General features: G+C 61.0%; 2 protein-coding genes across 6 annotated transcripts in view; both read right to left on the bottom strand.

The window, feature by feature from the left end:
* The window catches only part of LOC131564393 (microtubule-actin cross-linking factor 1, isoforms 6/7-like), a 40,798-nt gene extending 36,641 nt beyond the window's left edge, over nucleotides 1-4,157 (bottom strand). The window contains exons 1-3 of the mRNA XM_058814866.1: nucleotides 3,861-4,157; nucleotides 2,070-2,140; nucleotides 969-1,089 (exon numbers count right to left, since the gene is read on the bottom strand). Of these exons, the coding sequence (XP_058670849.1) occupies nucleotides 969-1,089; nucleotides 2,070-2,140; nucleotides 3,861-4,157 (489 nt within the window). The remainder of the gene's footprint in view (nucleotides 1-968; nucleotides 1,090-2,069; nucleotides 2,141-3,860) is intronic.
* Nucleotides 4,158-6,996: 2,839 nt separating this feature from the next.
* PLEC (plectin) overlaps nucleotides 6,997-14,966 on the bottom strand; it is a 50,587-nt gene continuing 42,617 nt past the window's right edge. For 4 of the 5 annotated variants that reach the window (XM_058816122.1, XM_058816131.1, XM_058816139.1 and 1 more), the window contains 2 exons: nucleotides 7,230-14,864; nucleotides 6,997-7,099 (listed from right to left, as the gene is read on the bottom strand). In XM_058816122.1, the coding sequence (XP_058672105.1) occupies nucleotides 8,535-14,864 (6,330 nt within the window). In that variant the 3' untranslated portion in view covers nucleotides 6,997-7,099; nucleotides 7,230-8,534. The remainder of the gene's footprint in view (nucleotides 7,100-7,229; nucleotides 14,865-14,966) is intronic. The other variant, XM_058816114.1, reaches the window with a different exon arrangement.

The following is a 14,966-nucleotide window of genomic DNA, read 5'->3' as shown; positions in this document are numbered from 1 at the left end:
ATCCGACCTGACCTGACAGGGACACACCTCCTGTGCCTGACTGGAAACCCCGTGTGCCCGACTGGACACCCCCTGTGCACAGTCTCACACCCCCTGTGCCTGGGCAGGGGGCACAGCAGCACACGGCTCTGCAGGCAGTGTGGGGGCACACATCTGACCTGGCATGACAAGGGCACATCTCCTATGCCCAGCTGTACACCTCCTGTGCCTGGCTGTACACCCCCTGTGCCCAGCTGTACACCTCTCACAAAGCCACACACCTCCTGTGCCCGACTGTACACCCCTCATACAGCCACTCATTCCCTGCGCCTGACTGTACACCCCCCTGTGCACAGCCACACACTCCCTGTGCCTGGCTGTACCCCTCTCGCACAGTCTCACATCCCTGTGCCTGGCTGTACACCTCTCATACAGCCACTCATTCCCTGTGCCTGGCTGTACACCTCTCACAAAGCCACACACCTCCTGTGCCTGGATGGATGCCCCTCACACAGCCTCACCCCCCCTGTGCCCAGCTGCACACCCCTGTGCCTGGCTGTACCTCCTGTGCACAGCCTGTGAGGCGTACACCTCTTGTGCCCAGCTGTGCACCCCTCACACTGCCTCTGCCCAGCTGTGCACCCCTGCTGTTCAGCCACTCTCCAGTGCCCAGGTGACAGTGCCACCAGCTGTGACAGTGCCACCAGTGCAGGAGGTGGCCCTGTGGCCAGCAGGCCTCCAAGGCCATGGTACTCTGAGCACTACCAGGGCCATGGGGCTCCCTCCAAGCCAACAGCAATCTTGGGCTGGGGACAGGGAGCCGGACGCAGGAGACCCAACCCTGGACGGCTGCAGGGCTGTGCTGCAGGCTCTCCCAGCCAGCTGTGGCCAGGTGCCTTCCTCCCTTGCGAGGACCAAGACCTCAGCAGCCTCGGTGCAGATGTGGGCTGGTCCTGCCCGGCTCTGCACGACCCGGGGCCAGGCGTTACCTGCAGGGCCGTGCCAGGCTCTGGCAGCGCCAGCAGCCGCTTCTCCACGGCGTCCAGCCAGTGCCGCAGGGCGAGCAGCTGCTCCTGCACCTCCAGCCTCTGCTCGGAGCGCAGGCAGGCTCTGGGGAGAGAGCACAGACACACGGGGCTGTGAGGACACGGCCGCTGTCCCCTGTCCCTGCACTGCCCTGAACTCTGGGCTCGCTGCCCACCTGCACCAGGTGTGCTCCAGACACACGTGAGTTCACTCCCACCCTGCTGGCTACAGCCACACCTGTCCTGGGTTAACTTTATGATGCTTTTATCCCCAATCGTCCCGTTCTGTTTATGCTGAATAATAAGTGTTGCACCTTTAAGACTTGTTCCAGAGAGCGAAGGGGGGAGAGAAGAAGGGCGCAGTTTGTTTTCAGACACTGCACTCACTCCTCCACATTCCTGCTCCTGACTGTGTTGTCTGCAGATGGACAGACTGCAGGACAGAGCTCTCCTTTGCTTTTAGTTAGTTTTAGCTAGCTGAGGCAAAGAAGTTCCCTGGACTGTGGGTTTTTTTCCTTTTTCTTTGGACCTCTTGAAACCTGCTCTGGACTGAACACCCAGCAGAGCACCGGCAGCTGCACCTGCGGCCACCGGGCCGGGCCTGGGCCATGGCATTTCCAGCACCAGAGGGACTGATCAGAGACTGAGTGAGCTGGACTGCAACCCGGGGACGTGGTTTTGTCAGTTTGTCATCTCTTTTGGAGCAGCAAGGGGTTTTATTGTTCAATATCGTTTAGGTTTTATTGTTTAATAAACAGTTTTTTCCACTTTTCTCCAAGGAGGTATTTTCTCCCAGACCGGTTGGGAGGAGGGGCCAATTGAATCTGTTTTCCTACAGGAACCCCTTTGGGGATCCTCTCCCAAATTTGCTCTGAACCAGGACAACACCTGAGCTTGCTCACACCCTGCTGGCCCCAGCACAGCCATCCCACACCCTCCCTGCCCCAGAGCCCCGTGAAGGGTTCAACAGCTTCCCTGTCAGGGTGTGGACACCTGGGCATGGCTGGCACGGCCCATCTGGCAGTGCCCAGCAGTGCCCCTGGCAGCACCCAGCACTCCCCGTACCTCTCCAGCTCCTCCCTGTCCCACGGCGAGCCCTCCACACCATCTCCGGTGTCCCCTGCAGCATGGTGCACCTGCGGGGAGAGCAGAGGGACGGTGGGCACGGCACACCAAGTCCTGGCAGAGGGACAAAGCTCCACAGTGAGGAGGTTTGGAGCATTTCTGTGTCTCCCCAGGGACAGCCCATCCCCACCAGCTGGGACAGAGCTCCCCTGGCCAGGATCCCCTGTCTGTCCTGTGCTCCAGCCACCACCAGTACCTGCAGGTTTGGCTTGGCTCCAGCTCCTCTGCATTCCTGCGGTGCACCTCAATTTCCAAACCTTTTTCAGCTGGGTCGCTCCCAGATCTCACCCTGCTGCCTCTGGAGGTACATCTGGTCCCCAGTGTCCCTTCACCTGGTCTGTGCACTGCAGAGCTGCTGGCTGAGCCCAAATTGACCCTCAGCAAACTGACTCTCAGCAAAAAATTTCCAACTGGCCCATGGAAAAGCCCCTGCTCTGTCATGGAGCAGTGGTGTCTCAGACCAGGTGCTCCTCAGATGCTGCCAGTGCAGCTACTTTGCCACAACACATGGGAGAAGATGCCAGGCAAACACTGAAATCTACAACCAGCAATGCCCTGGCACAGGCACGGGGCATGAACAGGCAGCAGTTCCTTCATGCCCCAGTGGAGAGCTGGACTGGCAGGAGGGATCACACCAAGCCTGCACCCTGAGGCTGAGGGTGATGCTGCTCCCACAGCGCTGTAATTAACTGGTCGTTAACCCTGATTAATTAAGCCAGGTCACCTGGCTGAGCACAAGGAGGGGGAGACAGCACTGTGAGGGAAACAGGGCAGAGCCACAGTGATGGTGATGAGCCCAACACCTCGGCAAGGACACGACCACATCTCCAAAATATTGTACCAGGGGAAACAGCCAGGGAGAGTGGGCTGGATAAATGGAGATAAAACCCCCGTGGTGCAGGAGGGATGTGGCACTGCTGCCATGGAGGGACCCGGGGAAGGTGACATAAGGCAGCTGAGCAGGAGCTGCAGCATTGGGGGCTGGAAGGGGCTGGGATGTGTCTGCTGCAGGAGGAACCCCAGCCAGGGTCTGGTCAGGAGCACCACCAGAATTCCCTGGAGGAGGGGAAGAGGCACCAGGCAGGTGCTGGGTGCTGGTGCCACAGTAGTTCTTCGTGGTTGGAACACCAGCAGGGCTCAGTCCCATTGGGGACACTCTGGGGATGTGTGCTCCCAGCTCATTGCTGTCACAATGCCATCTGCAGGGCCCCAACCAACCCACGCCCCCACAGTGTGGCACCTGCCCCAGCACAGGCACCAGTGCCACCCACCAGCTGGAAAAGCCACAGCAGTGCCCCACTTCCCCTGCCAGGGCCAGGTCAGTGTGCAGGGAGGGAGCAGGATGGCACAGCCGGGGCCACCATGGGTTGTGGCAGCTCCAGTGCAGTCACAGGCGGTCCCACAGCCCTCCTGCCCCACGCTGGTGGTCCCTGATCCCGTGTGCTCCCATCCCAGGGCAGGACTGCAGTGTGACAATGCCAGCACTGCTGCCCGGGGTTGGGCACAGGCAATCGGATAGCAGTGTGTGCATTGGCAAAAGCTGTTCCAGCCCAAACTCAGCCGGGGCTGCTGGAGCTGGGGCTGGAGCTGGAGCTGGGGCTGGTTTAGGGCTGGAGCTCCGATGATCGCTGCCAGCCTGCCCCAGACACGGTGCCAGCACCGGCTGCTCCGGCTGCTCCAGTCGGGACGTGCCAAGAGACACGGGACAGCGAGGAGCAGCAAACCCCAAACTGGTGCTGGGACCCGCTGGGTCCCTGTGAGTGTCCCAGAGCTGCCCCCTGCCCCGGCTCGGGCACCGGACACCGCGGGCTGCCCGTGACAGCCGGAGCAAACAGCTCTGGAGCTGCCTGAGAGCTGCTCCCGGTCCCGCACAGCGCTGCCCGCACCGCACCACCGCGTCCGGCTGGCCCTGGGGGCTGCCCGGTGCCCGGCAGGACGTGCCCGTATCGCACCACCGTGTCCGGCTGGCCCTGGGGGCTGCCCGGTGCCCGGCAGGACGTGGCGGCTGCAGCCGTGGGGCAGCATCATCTCCGCTCGCACCGGGAACGGGGGGGATTCACCGCTCCAGCCAACTGCGGCCCCGGCTCAGGGGCACAGAGCAGCAGCGCTGGGGCAGCACCATCCCCGCTCGCACCGGGCACGGGGGGATTCACGACCCCAGCCAACTGCGGCCCCGGCTCAGCGCACGGAGCAGCAGCGCTTCGCACGGGGCGCAGCAGCCCTTGGCCGGCTCACCCGGGCTCCGAGCCTCAGCGGCACGGCCGGGGGGGTCCGGGGGTCCCTGGCCATGGGGAGGTTCAGCGCCCCTGCTCGGGGGGGGGCGTGGGAGAGGCCGGCCGGGCTTTGTGGAGGAGCTGAACAGAGCGTTCCCGGCGCGGCGGGGGCCGAGCCAGCAGCGCCCGGGGCGGTGGGCACAGCGAGCTGGCAGCCGCTCCGTGCCAGCAGGGCCGAGCCGGTGGCCACGGCCACGCTTGGGACAGCGGCCACGGGTCCCAGCCAGGACAGGGCGGTGCTGCCACTCACACCCCGAAGGGCGGTGGGTGAACGCGGGCGGGGGGCGAGGGACCCCTGCACGGCCGGGGAGGCGCTCGGTGTCTCCTGTGCCACCGCGGTTCTGAGGGATGGTTTAACTCGGGGCAGCGGGGAGGGTTCGCTCCAGCCTCCGCAGCAGCAGGGCAGGGTGACATGCAGGGCATTAAAATGGGGGAAATCGTGGAGTTCTCCATGGTGACGAGTTTGGCCGGGTCACTGCCGGCGCTCGGTGCTGAAGGGACTGTGGGAGGTGTCGGTGGGGCAGGAGGGTGACATGGAGCAACACGAGATGATGAGGAGTGTCCGTGGGCAGGGAACAGTGGGCTGTGTGGGGCAAGAGGCTGGCTCACCCCAGAAGCAATCAGCGTGGATCTCAGGGCATTCCACCCTCCTCATCCTCCTTTGCCAGCCACTGCGGGGGATCCCACTGCCCCAGGGACACCAGCGAGGGTCCCTGGCATGGGGTCAAAGGGGTGTGGGGGAAAGGTTTCCTCCCTGGCAAATGGATGTGAGTCCCAAGGCTGGGCCTGGGAGCAGGGGCGTTTCTCACCAGGAAACTGAGCTAGACCCTGCCAGTGTTGGGGGTGGGGGGGTGTGAGGGGCTTCAAGGCCATGACATGGGACTGGGCCATGGGTCAGGGGGCTCTTGGTGGTCTCATGAGCTTTAGGAGAGGTTACTCACCATGGGGGAGGAGTCAGGAAGTTGGGAGGTAAGCAAGGAATATCTGGAGGTGCAGGGAACATCTGGGAGACACAAGGAAATATCTGGGGGGCCAGTGACGTGGGGCAGGGCCCCGAGCAGCTTGTGGGAATGTCTTGCTGTTCTGGGGCCTGTCCTGGTCCCCCCAATGGCTGCAGCAGCCTGCAGCCCCCCTGAGTCCCCCCGGCCCAGTTGTGCCTAACAGCCTCATCCCACTGCTGGTGGGGACAGACGGACGCTGCGGTTAATTGCTGATGGACAATGCAATTAACGTCCTGCCCAGCCACCGCCATCTGTCCCGGCCAGCCCCACCCCGGGCTGCTGACATGCTTGGCTGGTCCTGGCACAGTTGAGACCCCTGGACATTGCAGGGGTCCTGCAAGGTCCTGACAGCTCTAGCACTCCTGGCACAATGCCTGGGGCTCCTGGTACTGCTGTGGGATGACCCTTGTGCGCAGGTCCCAGCCTGGGTTGCACCTGCCTCACTGGGCTGGACAGACCCCTCGAACCACCTGTGCCATGGCTGCACTGATGTCTCCAGGTTTGCCAGGCTTTCCCTTCTGAATGCTGCTGTCCTACCAGTGGGTGCCAGGCCATCACATCCTGAACCCCCTAAAGCCCCTCAGCCCCACAGCTGACCACTGCCATCCACCCCAGCAGCCCCCACCGCCCAAAGAGAGCACCCACAGCACAGCCCACACCAGGCAGAGGCCATGGCACCGGCAGTGGTAGCAGCAATCATGGGAACAGTGCCATGGAGGACAGTGTCCCTGCCCAGCCCAGAGCCCCACTGATGAAGGGACAGGTCTGTCCTCATACAAGCAATGCTCAGAAGCCCCCACAGCACCAGCAGCACCCACTCCCCAAAACCAGGGGTCGAATGCTGCACCCACATTGACCTCCCAGCAGTGTCAGCTGTGCCATCAGCTCTGCGAACGACCCCGTGGCCCTGCTCTGTGCCTGGCAGCACCATGGGTACATCCAGGCCCAGGAGCTGCTTAGACCCCCGGCACCCTGACACGCTTCACCATGACCTGCAGCAGCCCATACAGCCCATGGCACAAAGCTGCAGGAGGCAATGGGAGCCCATGGCCACAGTGGCATGGCCAGGGGGTGAACAGATCACACAGAGCTGCCAGCTGGTTTCAGAGGATTCTCCTTTACTGCCCTTGCAGGGGAGCCCTGGGCCCGCACTGCTCCTTTTACAGACACTTAGTGGTATGTACAAGTTTAGTGTTTTGCCCCCAAAAAGAGATGTGTTTGGGTAATCCATGGACCCCCAGTGTCCCCATGAGTGATGGCTGGGGTCTGGGGGGCCCCGGGAGTGGGGACTGCCCTGGAGCTGCGTGCAGGGGCACCTCATGCAAAGCCGAAGGGGGTCATGAGAGCAATAATGACACCAGAGGCGGAGGGTAACATGACAGGATTTACAGGTGGCAGATGAGAGCGGGTGGGGAGATGTTTTGGAGATCCGCAGTGAGCCCGACACCACACCAGGGGGCCATCCCCAGAGAGGAGGGAGTGTGTGGGGCGAGTGGGGGCCGGGTGACCCTGCGGGTGCTTCTTGGGCCATTGGCAGCTTGGGCACCATGGCCCCAGTCTCTGGCAGGGGACTCTGGCAAGTGCAAAAGGTGAGGGAGAACGTCCCCATGTCCTCAGGTGCAGTCCCACCGGCCTCAGGGTGGGGGACGGGCTCCATGGCGGCGATGAGGGGAAGTGGTATGGACATCCAGCCACACTACAACAAAGCGAACAGAAAAGATGGGATGAGACAGGGAGAACAATCCATGAAATGAAGCCACCAAGCCCGGCCGTCAGCGCTGCGCACCTGCTGTGGGACCGGGACAGACGGGGGAGGTCAATGTTACCTGTGCAGGTGGGCACAGCCGAGCAGCTGCCGCCTCCGGGGCTCCCCTCGAGCCCGTCCACGACCTGCTGATGTCAGAGACCCAGCTCAGGAGCTCGCCCAGTGGCACTGGGAGGTCTTTGTTGGGACTGGAAAAAGACGTCTGCCAGAGAGAGAGCGCATTAGCGCCAGCATGGGGATGAACCGGGGGGATGGAATTACCGCGAAGACGGAAAAGGAGGCTGTTTTCACAGAAATCTGCCTATTCTAACATGAGTGTGTGCCAGGCTGCTACAGCATCCCGCGGCCCACCCTGTGCTGCAGGGGTCCCATGGCCCTCATACCCTTAGTGAGGGTCAGGAAAACCCCCACGGCTCTGGGGGGTTCTGGGGGCAGGAGCTGCGCAGACCCAGGTTGGGGCGCGGGCTCTGGCAGACACCTGCCAACGGGTCAGGGAGCCACATGAGTGTGAGGAAATCAACCTCGAGCAGAAGCACTTCCCAGATACACGGAGAGACTGACAGACAGACCGGCCGACCGCGGCGGGCGCGTCCCGGAGGACAGGTGAGCGGGTGGGCTGGCGGAGGCGGGCACGCAGCGAAGCCCCTCGGCGGGCGAAGTGGCGAGCGGAGGCAGGTCCCCCCGCAGGGCACGGAAGCACCGGGCAGCGCCAGCGCGGCACTTACGGTCAGAGCACCGGCTCTGCAGCGTGGTGGTGGGGACGTGCCGGGAGGCTGAGGCAGGGAGATGGGGCAGCTCGGGGGGCTGGGGTGCCAAGCCCCCTCCTCGCTGCACTGGGGGCGCGTGGAAGGGGTCCAGGCAGCAGCTTCAGGGCTGGTGTGGTGTGTCTGGCTGTCCAGTGCCAAGGAGCTGGTGATGTCCTCCTCTGGCACATTGGTTGCAGTGGGGTGCACCACAGGGCCAAGGCAGTCTCCTCCTTTGGGGTGCAGGGGCTGAAGCCGGCAGGTTAATTACAAAAGAGTGCTAAGTGGTTAGATCCAAACAGGGAACTGTTTTCTTGGTGTCCGGCTCGGCCACGCCGTGTGCGAGCAGCGGCGGGATTGGCGCGGCCAGGAGCAGGAACAATGTCCGGTTCCCGGGGCACAGGGTGGGGAGGGTAGTGTGTATTCTCTCTTGTCTCTTAATATACAAACACTGTCAGCACATTCGCATATATTAATTTATTAGTCTTGTCTTTTTGGTTAAACTTGAGGCACTGCTTTGGGAGAAGAGTGGAGGTTCAAAATTAAAAAAAATACTAGTGATTAGCCAGCAGCGTTGCCACATGCGGAGCGGGTGAGGCGGCACCTCGGGGGGCTGGCAGGTCTCAGGCCACGTGGAGCAGGGGCCCAGACACCCCGGGGCACTCCCTGCTCGCCTCCCACCCGCAGCTTCTGGATGCGGCCAGGGCGAGGGCAAGGGCAGCCTCCTCCACGGTGCCCTGGGTACCCCCCGTGTATCTGCGCCCGAAACTTGAGGAGGAGTAGGAGGAGGAAGAGAAGGTCATGGAGAAGCTGGAGCCAGTGGCGTCAAAACTGCCGCGCCGGGAGCCTGAGCGGGAGCCGGTGCGAGAGCCCGAGCGCGATCCAGAGGTGGAGCCGGCGCTGCTGATGTTGTAGGGGCTATAGTAGCCCTTGCTGGATTGGGATGAGGCCTCCAGCAGCCGCAGGCCGGTCCCATCCTCGATCATGCTCCGGTCCATGGCGTCCTTGTAGGAGATCTTGAGCTTGGTCTTGGGGCAGGTGAGGTACTTGGAGTAGGTGTTGACATCCCGCAGCTTCTGGGCAGTCCGCGCATCAATAGTGCCCTTCTGCAGCGCGTCATCCAGGGAGACACGGCCTGGGGCATCGGGCTCAATCAGGCCCCCTGTCAAGTACTGCACCTCCAGGAACCGCTGCCCAGCCTCGTAGTAGAGCCAGCCCTTCTTCAGGGCCTGTGCCGCCGACATCTTCGTCTTGGTCCGCGGGTCCTCAAAGCCGTAGAAGGCCTTCTGCGCCAGGTTGATGCGGTCCACCATGATCTTGTCAACCAGGCCCTTGGCGACCGCATCGGCAACGGTGCATTTGTCACCAGTGTTGGGGTCGATGATGCCCCCGGTGCAGGCCTGGGCTTCCAGCAGCCGCTGCCCTGTGATGTTGTCCACCAGGTTACGGCGCATCGCCTCCGTGATGGACACCTTCTCCAGAGTGTCCGTGTCCAGGATGCCTGCCACTGGCCCAGTCTCTTCAGTTGGGTCAGTCCACATGGAGATCTGGGTCCGTGACAGGGCTGGGCTGGCGGTGTAGGAGGAGGAGGATCCAACCGAGGATGACCGTGACCGGAAGCCACCCATGTTGCCAGAGAGCATGTCGGCAAACTCGGTGATGGAGAGGGTGCCCGAGCGGTACTGGTCCAGGGCTGACTGGTCAATCAGACCCTTTCCAATGGCATCGTCGATGTCATACTGGCGCCCCGAGCGCCTGTCGATGATCATTGACTTCACCACGCCATCGGAGGAGGAGGTGGTGATCTCCTCCCACTCGCACTCCTGCTCTGACAGCTCCAGGTAAGTCTGGTGGTCAATGAGGCCTTTGCGATAGGCTTCGTACACAGACATCTCCTTGCCTGTCTCTGGGTCAACAATCACCACCCGGCGCTTGCGGACGGAGGACTTGGAGGACGTCTTCCTCTCCCGCTTCTTCTCCTTCAGAGGCAGGAGGCAGAGGCCGGTCTCTGGGTCTGTGATGCACCGCTCCATGAGCTGCAGGTAGGTGAGGTTCTCCTCTGTGTTGGGGTCGAAGAAGCCCTTGGTGTCATCACTAGGGTCCAGCAGGATCTCATTCATCTCCTCGTCAAAGAGGCCCCTCTTGTAGGCCACCTCCACAGGCAGGCGGTGGCTCTCCTCAGGGTCAATGATGCCTCCCGTGGCGATCTGTGCCTCCAGCAGGCGGATCCCATGGTCCTTCAGGATCAGACCCTTCTTCATAGCCTGGAAGAGGGAGATGAGCTTTCCAGTGTAGGGGTCCCGGTAGCCAGTGACGGCCCGCTCGGCAGAGAGCAGCTTGTCCTTGAACTCAGGGCCCACAATGCCCATGCGCACAGCTTCCTCCACTGTCAGTTTGAGGCCCTTGATGGGGTCAATCACGTAGCCTGTGGCTGCCTGTGCCTCCAGGAGCTCGAAGGCAGTGCCGGGCCGGATGATCCCCTTCTTCATGGCCTGGTAGATGGATAGACGCTCCTTTGTGGAGTCCACAAAGACACCAGCGATGCAGCTGGTGCCTTCCAGGAACTTCTTCAAGTTCTTAGAGACCTCCTCGACAGAGGTGAGACCCTCCTGGAGGCGCTGGGCTGTGGCTTCATCCATCACCTTCGAAAGAACCAGCTCCTCCACTGTGATCTGCTTCCTCAGGCCCCGGAAGGTGAGCTTCCGTGTGTCACAGAGCGGGAGCAGGAGGAGCCGGGAGTTCTCGTCCTTGCGGCACCGCTTCAGCAGCTGCGTGTAGCTGAGCTTCTCATCTGTGGAGGGGTCCACGTAGCTGCGCACCTCGCTGGGCTCCGACAGCATGTCATACGTCTCCTTGTTGATGAAGCCCCGCTGGAGAGCCACCTCCAAGGGCAGGTGGAAGCCCAAGTGTGGGTCAATGATGCCGCCGGTGGCGATCTGGGCATCTAGGAGCTTGAGGGCCTCTTCGCTGGGAATGAGATCCTTCTTCATGGCCTGGAAGAGGGAAATCTTCTGTTCACTGTAGGGGTCTCTGTAGCCGGTCACAGCCCTCTCTGCTGACAGGAGCCGGTCGTGGATCTCTGGCCCCACCACGCCCTTCCTGACCGCCTCATCAACAGTCAGCATTTCGTTCTTTGTGGGGTCGATCATGAAGCCAGTGGCTGCCTGGGCCTCCAGGAGGGAGCGGGCCACTTCAGAATTGATCAGCCCCTTCTTCAGCGCCTGGTAGACACTGAGAGTCTGCTTGGAGGAGGGGATGTAGATGCCAGCCACACAGCCCGACCCATAAAGGTACTTCCAGACAGTCTCCACATCCAGGAGCTCCCGGAAGGTTTTGGAGCCCTGTTTCAGCAGATTGTAGATGTCCTGTGTGATGATCTTGGCCTCGTAGAGGTCCTCAGCTGTGATGCGGCGCCGGACGTAGTCATAGGACGTGAGATTCTGCTGACGGATGATCTCAGTCTTCTCGATGATCTCGATGATAATGATGATCATGCGCTCCTTGGACACGCGGCCTGACTGGAACTCCTCCATGAGATGTTTACGCTGCTCCTCGGGCAGCAGGTCTGAGTGCATGACATCCCACAGAGACATGGTGGAGCCTGCCCGGCTGCCCACAGGGATGTCCACCTGTGTCTCCTCAAACACCTTCCGTGTCTCTGCTTCTGTGTACACATGAGTGGTTTCCACCACTTTTGGCTTCTCAGGCTCCCGCAGAGGCAGCAGGTACAGGCCCGTCTCGGGATCCTCGATGCACCTCTCCTTCAGCTGCACGTAGGTGAGGTTCTCCTGAGTGTTGGGGTCGAAGAAGCCCTTGGTGTCATCAGTGGGGTCGGAGAGGGTCCGGTTCATCTCCTCATCGAAGTAGCCACGCTTGTAGGCCACCTCCACAGGCAGGCGGTGGCTGTGCACGGGGTCGATGATGCCGCCGGTGGCGATCTGGGCCTCCAGCAGGCGGATGCCGTGCTCCTTGACAATCAGCCCTTTCTTCATGGCTTGGAACAGGGAGATGGTATCGCCTGAGTAGGGATCCTTGTAGCCCGTGACAGCCTTCTCAGCCGACAGCAGCTTCTCGTGCAGCTCAGGCCCGACAATGCCAGCCTTCACGGCCTCGTTGACGTACAGTTTACGGTTCTTCACAGGGTCGATCAAGAACCCAGTGGCTGCCTGGGCCTCCAGGAGGACCACGGCAGTGCTGGGTCTCAGCAGGTTCCTCCTCATGGCCTCATAGATGTTCAGCTTCTCTTTGGTGGCCTCCACATAGACACCGGCAATGCAGTCGCTGCCATGCAGGAATCTCCTCACTGCATCTGTCTCCGAGAGGTCCTTCACTGATTTCTTGCCTTCCTTCAGCTGCTCATACTGGGTTTTGCTGATGATGCAGGACTCCAGCAGCTCGCTGGCTGGCACCGGAGCCCGCAGACCACTGAATGTCAGTTTCTCCTGCTTTTTGGTCTCTGCCTCCTCGATGATGGTGATCACAATCTTGATGATCTTCTCAATTGTCACTTTGCCAGTCTTGTACTGTCGGAGGAGCTCCCGCCTGTGCTCCTCTGTGAAGTATTCAGAGTGGATCAGTTCCCAGATGGTCATTGTCTGGCCCTTCATGCTGCCCACTGGGACCTCGATGGTTGCTTTGTCAAAGCACTCCTTGGCCTGGCTGTCGGTGTAGATCTCCTCCTGCTGTGACTGGATTGCCTCGTCGGACAGGGGCAGCAGGCACAGGCCAGTCTGCTTGTCACGGTGGCAGCTCTTCTGCAGCTGGGCATAGGTGAGGTGTTCCTGGGTGTTGGGACAGTAGAAAGCCTTGGCGTCATCTTGGAACTCAGTCAGAGCCTTGTTTATCTCTGGGTCGAAGTAGCCACGCTTGTAGGCGACCTCAAGCGGGAGCCGGTGGCTGTTGACGGGGTCAATGATGCCACCAGTGGCAAGCTGGACGTCCAGCAGCCGGAGCCCAGTGTCGCTGGGGATGAGGCCCTTCTGGAGTGCTTGGTAGAGGGAAACCGTCTGACCCGTGTAGGGATCCTTGTAGCCAGTCACCGCCTTCTCTGCCGACAGCAGCTTCTCGTGGAACTCTGGCCCCACCACTTCAGCCTTCACTGCCTCATCCACAGAGAAGAGCTTGTTACCCACAGGGTCAATGATGTAGCCGGTGGCAGCTTGTGCCTCCAGCAGGGACAGGGCAACCTCTGGCCTCAGCAGGTTTCTCTTCAGGGCCTCATAGAAGGTGAGCTTCTGACCCGTAGATTCCACCAGGACACCAGCGATGGCATCTGTGCCCTTCAGGTACTGCCGTACGGACTCCATCTCTGCCACATCCTTTACGGACTTCTTGCCCTGGTGCAGCTGGTTGTAGAGGTCCTTGTTGATGATCTTGCTCTCCAGCAGCTCGGCAGCAGGCACGGGGCCCCGCAGGCCTTCAAAGCACATCTGGCTCTTCTTCTCACTTTCCTCCACAACCGTGATGACAATCTTGATGATCTTCTCCACTGTGATCTTGCCAGTCCTGTACTGCTGGATCAGGTCCCGCCTTTGGTCTTCAGTGAAGTATTCAGAGTTGATGAGCTCCCAGATGGTCATCGTCTTCCCTTGGAACTTGCCAAATGGTGCTGTCACTGTGGCCTTCTTGAAGACATCCTTGGCTTCCTTGTCAGTGTAGACCAGCTCTCTGGCCTTGGTTGCTTGGTCAGTGAGCGGCAGGAGGCAAAGCCCTGTGTCCGGGTCAGTCACACACCGCTCCATGAGCTGCAGGTAGGTGAGGTTCTCCTGAGTGTTGGGGTCGAAGAAGCCCTTGGTGTCATCAGTGGGGTCAGACAGGACCTGATTCATCTCCTCATCGAAGTAGCCACGCTTGTAGGCGGCTTCCACAGGCAGGCGGTGGCTGTTGACAGGATCGATGATGCCACCGGTGGCGATCTGGGCCTCGAGCAGGCGGATGCCATGGTCCCTGACGATGAGATCCTTCTGCATGGCTTGGAACAGGGAGATCTTGTCACCTGTGTACGGATCCTTATAGCCGGTGACAGCTCGCTCAGCTGACAGCATCTTGTTGTGCAGCTCAGGCCCGATCACCCCCTCTCGCACCGCCTCGTTCACCGAGAGCCTTGCATTCCTCACAGGGTCAATGATGAAGCCAGAAGCAGCCTGTGCCTCCAGGAGCACCAGCGCTGTGCCTGGGCTGAGCAGCTTCTTCTTCATGGCTTCGTAGATGCTCATCTTCTGGTTGGAGGGTTTGATCAGCAAACCGGCAATGCTGCTCTTGCCCTGCAGGTACTTCTTGACATCCTCCCTCTGAGAGAGCTCATCCACACTCACAACACCCTTTGCCAACTTGTCCAAGTTCTCCCTGCTCAGAATTCCAGCATCAGCCAGCTTCTCTGCTGACACCTTCTGCCGGATGCCGTCAAAGGCGAACTCCGGCTCCCCATTCTGGGCTAAGCCGTCCATTGCATCCCGGCCATTGGGCACAGCCTTGACGTCCAGCAGCTGGGTTGTTGTAACCGCCTCCCCAGGCAGGTCATCTGTCTGGATCATGATCTCCCGCCTCTGAGCCAGGGCAGCCTTGTACTCCTCCTGCATCTGCTCGAGCCTCTCCCTCAGCTTCTGGTTCTCTTCTTCCAGAAGTTTCTCCTGCTGCTGTCGCTGCTTCTCCAGCTGCTGTAGCTCCTCCTGCTTGTGCCGGACGTTTTCCTCAGCTTCCTTCTGATGCTTCTTGGCTTCGTCCAACATAGCTTTCAACTGCTGCTTCTCCTGCTCCATCTCCCGCTGCTGCCGCTCCTGCTCTGCCTTCAGATTCTGGGCTTTGTTCACCTCATCCTTGAAGAGCTTCTCCAGCTTCGATTTCTCCTCCTCAATGAACTTCTCCTTCTGCAGCAGGGCATCTTTCTCCGTCAGGAAGCTCTGCTGCAGGAGCTGCGTCTCCTGACGGAGCTGAGCCTGCTGGGCCACCTGCATCTGGGGTGGGAGAGAGAACAGTGCGGTCAGACCCAGGAGGGCAGTGGGGCACTGAGGGTGGGCTGAGGCAGGGGGACGGGCAGCAGGGGTGGCACGGAGGCA

This window comes from Ammospiza caudacuta, chromosome 1, assembly GCF_027887145.1.
Source record: "Ammospiza caudacuta isolate bAmmCau1 chromosome 1, bAmmCau1.pri, whole genome shotgun sequence".
Taxonomy (NCBI): domain Eukaryota; kingdom Metazoa; phylum Chordata; class Aves; order Passeriformes; family Passerellidae; genus Ammospiza; species Ammospiza caudacuta.
This window is presented reverse-complemented; position numbering and strand designations above follow the sequence as displayed.